The sequence below is a fragment of the Plutella xylostella genome, chromosome 26 (assembly GCF_932276165.1).
Source record: "Plutella xylostella chromosome 26, ilPluXylo3.1, whole genome shotgun sequence".
NCBI lineage: Eukaryota > Metazoa > Arthropoda > Insecta > Lepidoptera > Plutellidae > Plutella > Plutella xylostella.
Window position 1 is genome coordinate 5,586,160 of NC_064006.1, and position 17,546 is coordinate 5,603,705.

The 17,546-nt window shown below is 42.8% G+C and overlaps 3 protein-coding genes across 6 annotated transcripts; 1 reads left to right on the plus strand and 2 right to left on the minus strand.

The window, feature by feature from the left end:
- Positions 1–174: 174 nt before the first annotated feature.
- On the minus strand, positions 175–2,528 carry LOC105392684 (catalase-2). The gene is made up of 2 exons (XM_011564352.3): positions 1,993–2,528; positions 175–1,662 (listed from the first exon to the last, which is right to left on the minus strand). Exons 1-2 carry the CDS (start codon positions 2,116–2,118, stop codon positions 175–177), a joined length of 1,614 nt encoding a protein of 537 aa, XP_011562654.3. The 5' UTR covers positions 2,119–2,528.
- Positions 2,529–5,739: 3,211 nt separating this feature from the next.
- Positions 5,740–7,949, plus strand: LOC105395639. The gene is made up of 4 exons (XM_048630613.1): positions 5,740–6,157; positions 6,457–6,700; positions 6,953–7,072; positions 7,654–7,949. Exons 1-4 carry the CDS (start codon positions 5,964–5,966, stop codon positions 7,732–7,734), a joined length of 639 nt encoding a protein of 212 aa, XP_048486570.1. The 5' UTR covers positions 5,740–5,963; the 3' UTR covers positions 7,735–7,949.
- On the minus strand, positions 7,779–17,324 carry LOC105392670 (isocitrate dehydrogenase [NAD] subunit beta, mitochondrial). 4 transcript variants are annotated; one of them, XM_048630610.1, is made up of 10 exons: positions 17,144–17,323; positions 16,810–16,893; positions 15,271–15,366; positions 14,754–14,870; positions 13,408–13,500; positions 12,775–12,889; positions 11,677–11,840; positions 11,086–11,295; positions 9,166–9,302; positions 7,779–8,278 (listed from the first exon to the last, which is right to left on the minus strand). In XM_048630610.1, exons 1-10 carry the CDS (start codon positions 17,183–17,185, stop codon positions 8,185–8,187), a joined length of 1,152 nt encoding a protein of 383 aa, XP_048486567.1. In that variant the 5' UTR covers positions 17,186–17,323; the 3' UTR covers positions 7,779–8,184. The 4 variants fall into 4 exon arrangements, with proteins under 4 accessions (XP_048486567.1, XP_048486568.1, XP_048486566.1 ...); XM_048630611.1 differs by lacking the exon at positions 12,775–12,889 and having other exon boundaries at positions 13,293–13,500; positions 16,840–16,893; positions 17,144–17,322; XM_048630609.1 differs by lacking the exon at positions 12,775–12,889 and having other exon boundaries at positions 13,293–13,500; positions 17,144–17,321.
- Between the last annotated feature and the right edge of the window lie 222 nt (positions 17,325–17,546).

The following is a 17,546-nucleotide window of genomic DNA, read 5'->3' on the forward strand; positions in this document are numbered from 1 at the left end:
CCCTCAAGTGTCTTTGTTCTATGCTTACCAACATTGCTCTGAGGATACGTAATCTGAAATGGCAATGGGATGGGCCATCTGGTAAAGTATACGTATACTTGAGTGGAAACCGATACTAGATCAAATCAGTGATAGTGATACATTACATAGGTCGAAATATGTGAGCCATTTCGATCACAAAGTGATTTTACTAAACGGATTAGGGTTCTTCCTATCTACGTCTTCCACCACTTGTGGCAACTTCACATTATTGTTTACATTCTCGAACGTCACCACGTACCTCACTGCTAGCTTCGGATCTATTGCGTTCAGCAGCTTTACCAACTCCTTCTGCACACTGGCCGGCACCCGTATCGCCACCAGCACCATCGCATTCACTAACCTCTGCTTCTGAGCCTCGGTCACCAACACCTCGTTGTAGAACCTCCAGCTGTCTTCCAGATGCACCGAGCTGGATTGCTCAATCACAAGCTGACGCTTCGGCCGGTCCACGTCCAACAGAGGCACCGGGCCGTTGAAGGAGTTCCTGTAGTAATTAACCGCTTCTCGCTCATTGTCTAGCACGGGAGGTATACCGTCGCGGTTGTAAGTTCTAGCGTACATAGGACAGTTGACTCGGATCTTGTTTCTGTTGACTCCCAAGCGGTGTATTTGAGCGTCGTTGTACGCTATCACTCGCCCTCGGAACAGCTGGTCGGGAGGCTCCAGTATACCAGGCACGAGGTTTGTCGGGTTGTAAGCTGCCTGTTCCACTTCAGCAAACTGATTCTTTACGTTCTGGTTCAAAACCACTCGCCCGATCTCCACCGTGGTGTAAGTGCCGTTGGGCCAAATCCTCGTCACGTCAAACGGATCGAACTTGAGCTTCTTCAAGTTCGATGTGTTCAACACGTCCATTTCCACCCTCCATGCGGGGAAGTTGCCGTCCTCGATCGAGTTGTACAAATCTCGGATGTAGAAGTCCGGATCGAAACTCGAGATTACAGAGGCTTCTGCCAAGCTGAAACTGTCGAAACCTAGCTCTGATATGAACTTGAATTTGACGAAGAAACTCTCGCCGTGGTCGTTGTAGAGCTCATACGTGTGACACGGGAATGCGCTCATGTACCTAAAGCCCCTCGGCAGACCGTACTCAGATAGCTGCCACAACATCGTGTGAATGGAAATGGGATTGAAAGTGACGAAGTCCAAGGTCGACGTGCCGTCCCGTATGTTGGTCTTCGGGTTCATCCTGAAAGCGTGCAGGAACTCCCTGAAGAGAACCGGATCTCTGTAGAAGTACACCGGAGTGTTGAGACCCAGAAAATCTAGATTTCCTTCCTCTGTATACATCTTGAAGGAAATACTTTTCCCGGCTATTGGAGACACGTCAGTGCCTCCCTTCTCAGTCTGCGAGACCCCGAATCTGGTTAGCACTTTGGTTCTCTTGCCAACGGTATCGAACACCTTCGCTTTGGTGTATTTCGTGACGTCATTAGTCACTTCGAAATAGCCGTAAGCGCCGGTCCCCTTGGAGAAGACTTCACGGTTGGGAGTCCTCTCGTTAACCGCATGTTTAATGGATTCCAGGATGTAAGGGTTGTTGAGCAGTACTTTGTTGATGTTCACTGTCTGCTCCAGGTGCACTGGCTGTCCCGCTGACGTGGTCAGGAGATCTGGCCTCTATGAACATATAAATAAGTGATAATTTAATTATATTAGGATAGTCTATTTACGAATTAACTATTGGGACTGGCGAATCTTTGATGTGACAGAAGCCCTATCCGCGCCCTATGGTTTGTCACCGAAATGGTAGTGGGCTGCATAGAGTGCATAGTAGTTAAGTAGATGATATCTAGAGTGAAGATCGCGATCAGGCAAATGAAAATTGGACGTCCTGCAGTCCACTGCATAAGTAGGCTGAAGACGTGGAGCTCCATAAAAGAGTCCTAGATACCTATGTCCAGCAGTGGCTGAAGGATAAAACGATAACAGCACCAAAATAACACGTACCTTCTTCTTAAACCTGAAGTCGAAGAGTTGTCGAGACACCGCGTCTACATTTGCATCGCTGGAGTTTAGGCCCCAAGCCACTCCCGTGAGGCAAACTACCCCCAAAACAAAGATTACACGCTTCATCGTCTCACAGTCTTCCCATCTCGGCTTCACACTTCAAATTGATTGATTAATTGAAGCTGGTCGAATGTGTTACACTTATTATTATGAATTTATACTTGGATAATTAGCTAATTGCCTTATTGAAATACGAAAATACATCGCGCACGCTAGATGTAGGCAAAGGTATTTGTGTAATTGGGTTTACAATGAAACTAAGTTCGAATTAAGGTAGCTATGCAATTATTAAAAATTAAATACGATGTAACTAGTTACTTAACTATAAGTAACAATAAGATAACATTGCAGTTATCCGGTGCTTTAATTCGTGTAAATGCCTATAGTTTCAATTAATCGCAAATGATTGCTTACGAAATTGGGGCAACCTTAGGGAAGTTTAATTTGATTAAATAACACTTACCCACCTAACTAAGTAAGCAGCATCTACAGTAAATTAAGCGACTTACATAGAGGTAAGTAGGTAAATAAAATGAGACTAATAAGATACTTTACTAATTACCTACCTCCCCCTAGGTACTTACATAAGTGCCTACCTATATACAACATCCAGGGGCGTATTTACCCTAGGGCTAAAAGGGCTACAGCCCGGGGCGGCAGGCGGCGAAGGGCGGCCGGCAGGCCGCCCTTGGACTTTAGGTTGGAGGATTAAAAAAATACAGAACAATATTTTAGGACGTAAGCCTAGAACGGCCCTGAGCCATCTTTCCAAATGTTGATTTCATGTCTTAAGAAATATGATATACTAGCTGTTCCCGCGCGCTTCGCTTCGCCTTTAAAAGGTTTTCCCGTGGGAATTCCGGGATAAAAAGTAGCCTATGTTCTTTCCCAGGGTCTAGACCGTATGTATACCAAATTTCATTCAAATCCGTTCAGTAGTTTTGGCGTGAAAGAGTAACAGACAGACAGACAGACAGACAGACACAGTTACTTTCGCATTTATAATATTAGTTATAAATTTATAATATTAGATATAAAGTATGAAAGCCGCCTTCGTTCTTTTCTGAACCGGTGGAATAGTCTAATTTTTTTCCGCCTTGGTAGATTTTTTCTGGAAGGAAATCTAAAGTTCTAAACCTCGGCTTTTTTTGCCTAACTCAGTCACCCGCCCTGCACAAGTTTATTTCTAAACGTTCTAAAATGTACTCGAGAAAAATCTTTTTTTTTCTTCGGAATATATTTGTACAATGAAGAGTTAAATAAATAACTCGGTCGATAGGTACTCTACACTTCTTCTTCTTTCGTGTTAGTGAACATGCGAATTTTTAAATTTGTCCAGACCAAAACGAAGGGACTTTGATAGCATTCTGGTTGGCCTGGAGTAAGTATTTCCGAGTGCAGGTGGAAGGCACAAGGGGCAGGAGAGTACATGCTCCATAGTCAGGGGGGCGGTACCACAGTCGTATAGGTAGGTTGGTACCAACGGTATAGCCCCACTTGCAAAGATTGTCCTTGCAGCAGCCTAACTCCGCTCGCAACCGATTTAGAGTCTTCCGAATGTGCCAGGGGACACTAATACCGGGAGCAAGTTTTTCCTCAAGAGGTAGGAAAGGATCCTGGGGCTGCTTTTCCTACCAGAGCCTTATATAGCCTTGCGTTTTGTGGGTTTTCATCCGTTAAGGACACCTCACTATTTAGAAAAACTTTGCGGCTCTTAAGTCGGGAAGGTGCGGCAGTATGTGAGTAAAGTGTATGTCTGGAGTCGCATTCTTGTTTGCCTTTCTCAACAGAACATGCCACTTTTCGCCGTATGCTAGGGGGTGCTATCCCAGCCAGAGAATAGACCTTGTAGAGCGGTGTCGCTTTGTGGCATCCCGTTACTATACGAGCAAACTATATCGTTAAGAGCTAAATCTACTTTTCTAGCATGCGCGGACCTTGCCCATATCATCATCAGCCAATAATCATCCACTGCTGGACATAGGCCTCTCCCAAGGAGCGCCACAACACTCGGTCCTCGGCCTTCCTCATCCAACCACTACCGGCTCTACCCGCCTAAGGTCATCAGTCCAGCGGGCAGGAGGGCGTCCCACGCTGCGTTTGCCTGTTCGTGGTCTCCACTCGAGAACTCGTCTACCCCAACGGTTATCGGTTCTTCGGCAGATATGACCAGCCCACTACCACTTCAGCTTGCATATTTTGACAGCTATGTCGGTAACCTTAGTCCTCTGACGGATAACCTCATTTCTGATACGATCCAACAGAGAAACCCCAAGCATAGCTCACTCCATAGCAAGCTGAGCGACTTTAAATTGGTGGACCAGTCCTACCGTCAGTGTCAGGACGCATTGGTTGAAGACTTTTGTCTTCTGGCTCTGAGGAATGGGAATCTTGCCCATATGGGGCAGGCACATTCGGCTAAAAAGCAGAGTGCTAAGCTACTTGTTTGTAGAACTTGCGGAGATGCCAGCTGGTAGAAGAAAGCCGTCGCAGAAGTTTGTTTCGGGAGCTGACTTTCTTCTTGGTGTTTTGGCAGTGGGTTTTGTAAGTGAGGGATCTATCCAGGGTCACTCCGAAATATTTTGGTGCTGGATTTTTTAAGTATGAAAGCCAACTTTATTATTTTTTAAACCGGTCGAGAAGTCTATTTTTTCCGCCTCTGTATTTTTTAAGGAAATCTAAAGAAAAAAAATGCCTCACTCAGTCGCCAAAGTTTATTTCTAAACGTTCTAAAATGTACTCGTCTATCCAGAAAAATCTATTTTTTTTGTTCGGAAGATATTATTATCTATGCAAATCTATCACCACAATGTTCTTATACATAATGTAGGTCGATAGGTACACAGACTGCTCTTTTTGTTTTCTTTCATTTCTTGATGGGGCGGAAAACTACAAGAGCCCGGGGCGCGCAATCTTTAAATACGCCCCTGACAACATCACGAGATTCACGAGCTAAACGGCTTTCTGGGTGCATGCTGTTGGCATAGACTTACACTAATATGTTGGTAATGTGGCAGTACCAAGGTAGGGGAGACCGGGGACAAAAGTAACAGTTTGTAGTAATTTACAATGTGACATGGCAAACATACGAAAGTAACACGTTACTTTCGTCCTGCCGCGAGCTGTTACTTTTGTACCCATCCCCATTTTTGAAATATCAGGCGACATAACTTTAAAACAGCACGTGTTATTCGAAAACAATTTATAATATGCTACACACAATCTTATAGTGAATCAATGAAAAAATAGTCATATGGTTCTTGGCATCTTAATTCTACGTAAACACTAAATGAATAAACACCAAAAAACTTACTTTTGGTGTGTAAAATCACGAAATGCTCACTAAAACAACCTTGAACCGCGGCACGGGCGCGGAAAATGATATCAATGCGCGGGGGGCATCGCATGCTGACAACCAGCGGTCGCTTGGGACGTTAAGGCTATTGGGGAAGTCCACAGAGTCTTTGTTACTTTCTACCCGCTGTTACTTTTGTCCCCGTTCTCCCCTACCAATCCCTTCGGAGGGTTCGTACAGACGGTTATCAGTGGTGGCTAACTTATTCTAAGATAACATATTATTATAAAGTACTAATCTGTAAAATGCAGTAAAATGTTGGTAAAATAAAATGTGATCTTTGTAGATTCCGATTTTAAAACAACAACAAGTCATTGTATTGCATTTTGTAAACATCAAGTAAAATCCATAAAATCTAGGCAGTCTCTTTTAATATGTCCAAGAAAACCAATCAAACCTGTTCACCAACATAAATCCATCTAAAATGGAGACCAAGTAACTAATCAACCATCATGTAAACCGTGTACCTAACCACTCCTTCATCACAACACACAACAGCCCAAGCCAACTTCAACCTTCAGCGAAATAGCCTTCCGCCTTAACCTTAAGATAGACAATGGTGAAATACATAAAGCCGACTCCAGAATTTCCTTACAAGATCACCAAACGGCTGAATATAATTAGCGAGCCCAAGGAGGCATATGAAGACGATGAGTACAGGCCAGAAGTGACGCCATATGGGGTGAGGAAAAGCGCTCTGAATGGGTCGTCAGTGGAAAGGGTTAAGGACCTTCAGTGGCCTGATCCAAGGTGAGATTTTCATGCTGGAAGAATTCCTCCCCTGACCGAAGCGTTTTACAAGTTTGCATATGTAGAGCAAACAATATGAAATAGCGACACGGTTTCTTAAGTGGAAATAGGAGGGTGTATTCACAGACAAATACATACGAGAAAGCAAGTCAGTCCGCCATTTTCATATTGTTTCTTTATACGTGGGCGTTATGTTGTTATGCCTACCTACATACACAGATCTCAGGAGATACTATGGTAAACTTAACGCACCCGTTAATATTGTTTATGTCAACTAATGATGTTTATTTTTTTTGCAGAAGAATGTTGATGACCAAGAAAATGTACAAGCACAGATTTAGCGACGGTCGTCTAGAACGTATGGACAAGATGATAGCCAGGGCTAACGCGACTCCTTACGTCAAACTGGGGAAGAGGTCTGTGGACATAAATGAGAAGGAGTCGAAGAAAGCTCGATGGACGCAGAATGACTGGAACAAACGCATGGGCCGCATCAATGTGTTGGCCACGCCTAAGCCTGACTACACTCCGCCGCCTGTTGAGGTTAGATACCTACCTACTACCTAGTTATAAGTACCGACACGTGTTGCATAAGTGCTATCGTAAGCCAAAATGGAATGGAATGGACTTGTGTTTATCACCAACACAATTAGAAGTAACTATATAGATGTTTTTTCCCGTGTCTATATATTTCGAAAAGTTATAGAATCGCATCCAGTTGCCTGCTTTGGGTGATGCCAACGTCCAGCAGTGGAGTGCTATAAGCTGATGATACGTTTTGTATATCTATTCCAGCGAGGAGAGAAAATCCCTCTAGACGACCTGATGCCGCGCATTGAGGAGTTGGCCGAGCCCCCTGAACACAGGATCCACCGCCGTCTGTCACAGGAGAGCGGGTATAGAGACCCGATCAAGGTGATTATTGCATCTGTTAACTTTTTAGTGACCTGTATAAATTCTTTTATTTATGTAACCAGTGAAGAAAGCCATCACTTTCTCGAAATCACCAAAGGTTTACTGTTAGAGAATGCTACTAGCATTAAGTTAGCCTTTGCACTTATGTTTTTATGTGCAATAAAGAATTTATACTTAATAATAAGTAGAAGGCAACCTTGTTATATTAATAAATACGTGACGACAAACATGGCTGCTAAAATTTTCCATATTTCTTCTGCTACGTTGTACGGTTAACTTCATAATAAGTACCCTTGGGGTATGTAGATCTACGTGTATGACTACTTAGAACAAGGGGTGAGTTTGATAAGGTACAAAAGTGGCTATAGGTATATATAACTAGGTACTTATGAAGTCAGCTAACTGTACCTATGCAAGAAATGTGGTTAATAGTTACAGTCTTACGATGGCATAATCAAGGTGGGGAAGCATATGGATGGACAATTGGACATCGCTTAGTGCATTCACACAAATTAAGAAGATTGGTTAATTTAAAGATTTAATTATAGCTTCAAATTCATTAACCGTCTTTAATCCTACAGGTGAGACGCGCGGCCCTGAAATATGTAATATCCGACCGAGTGAAGCAGCTGGCTACACCCAAGATATACCAACCAACTTGAACCCAACCCATTCTGGCAGCATTACATTACAACAAAAACCAATATTTAACGCACTGACGGTTTTTATTTACAAGTCCGGTAACATTTTACACCATCATTAATCGAAAACAATACTGAAGGAATATAATACATAAACAATAAATAATAATCATGATCAATACTATTTAAAAACGTGTTACACATCGATTCTAAATAAATATGCATTCTTAAATCTATGGTATGGTTTTACTAACAGGTAGCTAATATTGTCCTATGAAATTGTACAATAAATAGGTTTGACTAAGGGTGCCTTCACACGACCGATAATCGGTGACCGACTTTTTGTAGGAGGAAAATAAAACTTACTGATTGCGTTATTGCAACGTATGTAAATCAGAAGCGAGAAAAATCTGCCCGATTACCTGTCCTACAAAAAGTCGGTCGTGTGCGGGCACCCTAACGGTGGTTTGTCTATGTGAGGCAGTGGATGACTGCATTGGTGAAGTCCTTGGTGGTGTTCTGACCGCCCAGGTCCTTCGTCCTGACCTTGCCGTCGGTCAGTACCCTGGAAGGAAAATCATTTTATATTTAGGGAAATTATTAACAACAAAGGGTAGAATAAGTAAAAGCTAATTATAGATGGCGCCTTAAGCGACCCTGCCTGATTCCCCAGTTCTAATTGGTTGGTTCAGTCGCCATTTTATCTCCCCAATAATATAATTGGTCAGAACCTGAAAGGCCCACTCGATAGTGCTGCCAAAGTTTCACTTGGTTTTCTTCCCCATTGGAAAAAGCAGCGTGGGTGCCCTCTAGTCTGTAGGAGGCTGTCCGGTGTCCGGCAGTGGTTAATAAGTGAGAAAGACCGAGGACATAATTTTGTATTGGTCTTTAATGCCTTTATCTACTTCTTCTTCTTCTTCTTGGCGTCCTATGACCCCCCCGTGGGGCAAAGGGCAGACACAACGGTTCTCCATCTCTGTCTGTCGACGGCAGCGAGCTTCACCTCGGACCACGTCATCTCCGCGTCCTGCATCTCCGCATCGATTGAACGGCGCCATGTTTGTTTAGGGCGGCCTCGCTTACGCTTGCTCTGCGGATTCCAGCCTTTATCTACTTAGCAAAGGTTAAGTTATACTGAGTAACTTTACCGATCCATGATGGCTGCAAAACTATAGCCATCAGAAATACGGTTTAAACTCACGTGTAAACAGCCTGCTTCAGCTGTCGGCTGTAAGTGCTCAAGTTGACGTGCGCTAGCAGGTTGGCGGAGGCCATCAGCATGGCGGTGCCGTTACAACTATAGACCCTATAGCTACAGACATACGGTCTAAACTCACGTGTAAACAGCCTGCTTCAGTTGACGACTCACGTGAAGAGAACCTAGTTGGGCAACCTCCTACTTATTGATTAAATTTTAGCCTCTATTTCTATAACCCCAAGGTGCAAACTCACGTGTAAACAGCCTGCTTCAGCTGGCGGCTGTACGTGCTCAAGTTGACGTGCGCGAGAAGGTTGGCGGACGCCATCAGCATGGCGGTCGGGTTGGCGATGTTCTTGCCCACCGCGCCGGAGAACACGTGGCGGGCGCCCTGTGGGGGAATAGGGGGGTTAGTGGGAGGTACTTAGGTTTGGTGAAATGGCTATTTCAGCTGGTGGGTGTTGGACGACAGAATAGAGAGTTGTTTCGATTATTGGAGCCTATGGCCAGCACACAACCTTACATTACATATTATAAGCAAAACAACCCTACCATCGCAGTTTAGGTAAATCAGTAGATCTAAATTCAAAAAGTACCCGGCGCCCATAAAATAGAATAGAATAATATTTATTTCAGACATAAGTCCATAGTTGTGTTAGTAACAATTTGGCTTATTATCTAGGTTAGTTACATTATTAAATTTAAAACAATAATATTATTAAATTATTAATAACTCACTCAATCCCGGGGCTAGATTGCCCACAACGTTGACATACTTTGAATAATTATATTCTACATCCATACTTACCTTGGTCATAGAATTATAAATCTGATTTATTCCACAAAATCAAAGACAAAATTATTCCGCCTCCAATCTTAAAGTACCAGGCGCGCATAACAATCCAAGAGCTCAAACCAACCTGCTCGAACACAGCGCAGTCAGCACTGTATGACGCTCCAGCGACCACACCGGCCCCTCCGACCAATCCCGAGGCCAAGTTGTCAACAATGTTGCCGTACAAGTTGGGGGTGACCATCACGTCGAACTGGTTCGGGTTTACTTAAATATCTTAGGTACCTACTTATAACATTTTTTTATGCTCCCAATTTACCTACCTAATCTACAATATTCCTTGTATACTATTCCGTGTATTTGTTTTCTTATAATTTATTTTCTTGCACAAAGTCAAGTCTCCATTCTAAAAGTACCAGGCGCGCATAACAATACAAGAGTTCAAACCAACCAGTTCGAACACAGCGCAGTCCGCGCTATACGATGCTCCAGCCACCACGCCGGCTCCTCCCACCAATCCCGAGGCCAAGTTGTCCACAATATTCCCGTACAGGTTGGGGGTGACCATCACGTCGAACTGGTTCGGGTTTACTTAAATATCTTTGGTACTTACATAATATATTTATAACAAAAATATACTCCCAATATACCTACCTATACCTCTAATCTACAATATCCCTTATACCTTTGTCACACAAAACAATTTATTTTATTGCACCAAGTCAAGTCTCCATTCTTAAAGTACCAGGCGCGCATAACAATCCAAGAGATCAAACCAACCTGTTCGAACACAGCGCAGTCCGCGCTATACGACGCTCCAGCCACCACGCCCGCTCCGCCGACCAATCCCGAGGCGAGGTTGTCGACAATATTGCCGTACAGGTTGGGCATCACGTCGAACTGTACCCGTATCATGAAAATTCGAGCTAACGAATAGAATCGAATGCGAGTGCGACTATTGTCAACTTGACAGCACTTTCGAACACTTTTTACCTTTCGAATGAGTTTCGAAAAGAATGACCACAGATTACATAATATTATTCTGACAATGACCTATGGAATGATAGCTGTCAAACTTTCGCAAATCTATACACCGCCATTTTGTTGTTGACAGGTTGACAGCACTTTCGAATAGACTATCGAATAGAATGTGCTGCGTTTTTTCCGGATCGCTCTACTGGTTCGGGTTCACTTAAATATCTTTGGTACTTACATAATATATTTATGACCATTTTTTACACTCCCCATTTACTTGTACCTCTTATCTACAATATCCCTTATACACTTTTCACATAAAACGGTTTATTTTATTGCACAAAGTCAAGTCTCTATTCTAAAAGTACCAGGCGCCCATAAAACCACAAGAAGAGCTCAAACAAACCTGTTCAAACACAGCGCAGTCAGCGCTATACGACGCTCCAGCCACCACGCCGGCTCCTCCCACCAATCCCGAGGCGAGATTGTCCACAATATTCCCGTACAGGTTGGGGGTGACCATCACGTCGAACTGGTTCGGGTTGGCCACCATCTGCATGGTGCAGTTGTCCACGATCATCTTCTCGAACTCGATGCGAGGGTACATTTTAGACATCTGAAAAAAGGTTCGTAGTTAGAGACGGCTTTAAATTAGACAGTGGCCTCCTAGTACATAACGTGAATAGTGAACATAATGCATGTTTCGAAGACAACATTAAGACTTCGCAGAAAAAATATGGAATGTAGCAAGCAGTCTTTAGGCGCCAGGGTTCCCATTCAGTGTGTAATGAGAGTTGTTGCGTATTAGTGACCAATAGATGGCGTTACTAGTACTTAGTTAACGCAGCGAAGAGAGCGTTGTAAAATTGAAATCATTCCGCTTAAGCCTTTAGGCACATTTTAGCATGCAAAGCTTGCTCTCGCGCTGATTTAGGCTATTGGAAATTGAGTACAATATATGTTATACTAGAAACAATTGAGTCTATGTCTACATTACCTCCTCACAACTCTTAAGGAACAATCCATCGCCGAGCTTCATAATATTGGCCTTGTGCACCGCCGTGACCTTCTTGCGGCCGAGCTTCACCGCGTAGTCGAACGCGAACTTGGCGATGCGCTCCGACTTGGCGCGCGTGATGATCTTGAGGCACTCCACCACGCCTGAGGAGGGAAGGGGGTAAATTAAAAAAATGCCAGAGTGGATATTTTGATTAGGTCAAACACTGTTCTTATGTGTAATGATATTATGATGATGAAAATACACCCTGAACGCTAGGACTTACTAGGTAGTGCCGGTTTACCTACTTTTCCGGAAGCCGTTATTAACGTCGATAAACTTGTTTAATGCGCTTTCCACTTATGACAGCGCCGTATTAGTAGCAAAAAAAAAAACAAAATCAAAACTGATACTGGCTTTATACGGTGCTGCCATATGTATAATATTATACCCTGAATTCAAGCTATTTCAACCTACCAGGTCAATTTGCAAAACCCGGTTTCCCTAACTTTCCGATAGATGGCGCCACCTACACCCCAAAAACATTTTTTACCTCTTTTTGTTTCTTTTACTCACCGGGCACAGACTCATGTTCCAACGCCGAGTACTCGCCCTCGATCTGCTCGCGGATGATGATGCAGTCCACGTCGTGGTGGCGGCACTTCACGTTGGGCAGCGACTTCACGTGCACCACGTTGGCTCTAGTACTGTGATATCATCGGTGTAGTATTGTGGATGGAATTTAAGCCTTTTAACCTGCGTTTTAAGGCTGTAGGTATTTGAAAACCCCTAAATTGAATCCACCCGACCTCTAACCAGCCAGTTTACCAACCTTTCCGGAAGATGGCGCCAACGAGTTTATCGTCGTCGAAAAACTGGTTTAAAGAGCGTTACCACCAATTACAGCGCCGTATTTATAACGAATCGCGATATAGTGTAATTTATCTACATTGGTCGATAACGGACCCGTGCAGCGGCAGCGGGAACTGAATTTAAGCTACGTCACAGTTTCCGAATGCTGGTTTCCCTAACTTTCCGATAGATGGCGCCACCTACACACCAAAAACTTCATTTTCTCTCCTTTATTTTCAAACTCACCGGGCACGGACTCGTGTTCTAGCGCCGAGTACTCTCCCTCGATCTGCTCGCGGATGATGATGCAGTCCACGTCGTGGTGGCGGCACTTCACGTTGGGCAGCGACTTCACGTGCACCACGTTGGCTCTAGTACTGTGATGCCATCGGTGTAGTGTTGTGGATGGAATTTAAGCCTTTTAACCAGCGTTTTTAGGTTGTAGGTATTTGAAATACCTAAATTGAATCGGGTGGACCAGCCAGTTTACCTACCTTTCCGGAAGATGGCGCCAGCGAGTTTATCGACGTCGATAAACTTGTTTAAGGTGCGTTCCAACAAACACAGCGTCGTATTTATAACGAATCACGATATAGTGACATTTATCCACATCGGTCGATAACGGACCCGTGCAGCGAAGAAAGAAATGAAGCTACTAAAACCTGCGAGACAATTTTTGAAAAGGTGGTTTACCAACTTTTCCGATAGATGGCGCCACCAACACAACAAAATCTCTTTTATCTCTCTTTTGTTTTTTTACTCACCGGGCACAGACTCGTGTTCTAACGCCGAGTACTCGCCCTCGATCTGCTCGCGGATGATGATGCAGTCCACGTCGTGGTGGCGGCACTTCACGTTGGGCAGCGACTTCACGTGCACCACGTTGGCGAACAGGTCCAGAGCTGAGCGCAGCTTCATGTTGAGGGTTTGCAGCTCGCCCGTGTGCGAGAAGTCTGGGGTGGCCAGGATGCCCTGCGGGTGGAGGTTAGGTTAGATTAGATTTGGTTGTTTTCTGAGATGGTTTGGGATGGAATTGTTAAACATAAGGTCGCTGATCGGGTCTATTGCTACTGTATTACCGATAACATAAATTATAATAAACAGATGGATGCAAGATGGACGGACGATCTAATCATGTCTGCAGGGAAGCGCTGGATGCGGGCCACCTCCGATCGGACAAGGTGGAAAACATAAGGGGAGCCCTATGTTCAGCAGTGGACTTCCTGTGGCTGAGATTATGAATAATATACAGGCGTCGACATATTAGCGATTCCAGTACCTATTGAATGATGCATGAAACATCGATTCTTCCAGTCATACCTATACTGAGTCCTGGATGAGCTAGCGGCAGAATAAAATTACCCTTGACTGGTAATAAGACGCCTCGGATCTACAGTGTATGCTCGCAGAACTGCATGAAGCATCCCTGAAGGTTGGCCTGAGGATGAATATGTCCAAGACTAAGGTCATGTCCAGCATTCCCACCGAAGTTTCCAACATTACTGTTGGAAACCATAAACTGGAGGTGGTGAATGAATACACTTATCTTGGACATTGTTTATCCTTTGGCCGAGAATCACAGGTCAAAGAGATCACGAGGCGGATTCAGCTGGGATGGGCCGCCTTTTCAAAACTAGATGATGTCCTGAAGTCTAAGATCCCACAATGCCTGAAGACCAAGGTGTTTAACCAATGTATCTTGCCCACACTAACATACGGTGCCGAAACATGGACGCTGACCAAGGAAACTGTGCACCGAATCAGAGTTGCACAGAGAGCTATGGAGCGAGCCATGTTAGGCATTTCGCTTAGAGACCGTATTCCCAACGTGGTGATCCGCAAAAGGACCAAAGTGTTCGACGTCGGTATGCGGGTCGCCGAACTGAAATGGGAGTGGGCGGGACACTTGGCTCGTCGGGAGGACGGAAGGTGGACAAAGGCGGTCACAGAATGGTGGCCTAGAGACGGACGAAGAGCGGTTGGCAGACCAACTGCTAGATGGTCCGATGACATCTGCAAGGTTGCAGGGAAGCAGTGGATCAGAGCGGCACAGGACCGGAAGAATTGGCGTACAAATAAGGAGGCCTATACCCAACAGTGGGCGATAGAAGGCTGATGATGATGATGATGATGATGATGGTAATAACAGATACTACGGTAGATTTCAAATGACAACGCTGTTGTATAAACAACGATCTGTATATTACAATGTATTAACAAATTACCTTGATGCAGATCTTGTTCCGTGCGATGGAGTTGACGACGTCCTCAAGCGGCGCGCTGAGCGTGGGGTTCACCTCCGAGAAGAAGAACGGCTCGAAGTCCACTGGGATGTTCGCCGCCTGTAGGGCAAATTGGAATGATTATGTAGGTATCCATCATTGTGATGATTTTGTAGGTAATCTCTGTTGGAAAATCAGGCGTAGGCCATAGGGATAGCATATATCAACAAACATACATGAACAGGTAACTGACACGTACAGTATGAACTACAGTAGGGCAAAGTAAATTAAGCAATAAAAGTAAAATTTAATAAATATTGGCCTGAGCTCGAAAACCAATTTTAAAAAAGTATTAATTGTGCCCTGTGATGGGTCAAATAAGTCTCCTAACAATTCCCATTTTTCTACAGCCATAATTGCTAGTTATATTTGGGTCAACATTGGGCATATCGCCGATATTTAAATCAAGAGAAAATAAATCAATTTGGTCTTCATAAACAGAACAAGGCAGACAACATACCTTGAACACCTCCTGCACGGAGTAGACCAGCTCGGGCCCCACTCCGTCCCCGGGGATGAGCGTGCACTTGATACGGCCCTCCTTCGCATTCTCGTGCTACAAACAAACATACATGTATTAGATTATTGCCATGGTTGGGGCACAGTTAGAGTATGAACTAACCTGTTTATTTGATAACGATAACATATGATTGTTTGCATCTTAAAGAATTAAGTTTTTATTCCTATAGAAAAATAAATTTTCCTATAATATGGATACACCTATGATTTATTAAAGATTTGATGTAAAAGAATATGAATGGTTGTGTCTGATAAAGATCAACAATAGAATGTGTACCTACAGCTACAGTTTGATATAAAATTGCGCATTGTGACGTCACTGATAAACATATGCTTGTATAAACATATGGATGAATATAGTGTCCATAGTTGTTGAAGATTCTGATTTGGAACTTTGCCCAATTATTTATAATGATTTTGTTGACCAACTTTGAAATGCAGTAACTGCTTGTGAATACTTACAATAATCCTCAGACACCTGTATTTCTTACAGTATCTAGGTTAAGGCTTTATTGTTAAAGTTAATAACTCGGGTACAACATACATTTGGACAACACAGACATTGCATTGGTCACAACATTAAAAAGTAACCCAAGTGCATTGGACATCAATATCATGCAACAATTTATTATGCTATCCATAATAATGCAATGGAATCCTTTTCATTCTTCTCAAAGAATGTAATAACTAATTTTGAATTTGTGTAATTTTTTGTGTGTAGTATTTTTGAGTAGGTTTTTGCCAAATATCAGTAAACTTAATCCAATCAATGCCAATTTCGAGTCCAATATACAATGATTTTATAAATGCATATTTGCAAAGGTAAACCATGGCCTATAGTTAACTACACTATTCTATGTTTAGTCATGCTCTATACATTTATAACGGCTGGAGAGGTAGGTAGTAAAATAAAAATGATATGCTGTGCATAATATGCGGGGACACATGCATCTTACATTGCTTCTGTTTTAGGCTCTGGATCTGCTGATAAAAACTAAAAGTTGTAAGAAGAATAATAATGAAAAGTTCCACTCAAATGTAACAAAAGCAGAAAAGAAAATCTATTGAAAAAATAAATTTTACTAGGACTCAATGAAATGCAGTTTTTTGTTTAAATAGTAACAAATAACCACATTCAATACAGAACAAGATATGGACATAAGTACAGTTTATTTTGAAATTCAATTCATTTGATGTGTAAAGAAATATAAACTCTACTTGCCAATTAGGTTCATCTTTCAAATAATAGTCTTGGGATGCGCTAGACATAACAGTGATAAACTTATGACTTAATACAAGTTCTTACAACACATCTAATAATAAGTAATCTATCTAAATTCCAATTATGATAATACATAGCTAGATATTATATTTTTTTACTATCATAGCGCTTGTTTATGTATTTATTGGTACAGATACTAATACATAGCTGCTAATGAATATGTGTATAAGGAGTAGTTAGCACAGTTAGTATGCTCACCCAGTTGCCAATAACCTCCCGACAACCTACGTTTTTGTCTCCGTTTACCGCGGATGTGTGCAGACCCTTACTCAACTGGGAACCCTGAAAATGCCGAATGTATTATTAGCACCATACCCATTTGAATGGATCACGTGATCGAAAATAGCAAAAAGTTTACTAAGAGAAGCTTAGCTGAACACGTGAATCTAAGCATTGTACTAAGTATACAGGAATAGAGAAATTCAGACGTTTACTGAAAACAAAAAGAGGAAAACAGAGAGGTTACGAAACAGATCATTCAAATACAGAGATGTCCTCAGCTAAATTCATGCGCCAGTAGATAGGATCTTACCTGAACCAAAGCACGGAAAACATTTCTAGTAATAAAAGACATATTTATCCAAGCCAATCAAACCTATTATTAGGTATTTTCTAAATAAAATTTGATTTTTCGTGCGTTTTTGTCTTTCGCCGTTTTGCGAAAGACGTAATGTTAACGTTTCGTTCCTCAGAAAATGACAGCACAGACTACTTCACAGACAAGACAGCTTCACCAGCTTCACTTGATGCACTGAGTGTCATATGAGAAATACTGCGTCAAATGAAATGTATTTAGGGCGTCCACACACATAAACACTGTTTTTATGGACAGTTTATAGGACAGTACAGTGTCAAAGTCGAATTTAATGATTTTGGTTGCGATCAAAGATATTGTTTGAGATGTTTGTTTGGCTAACGAAACGACAAAATTCTTT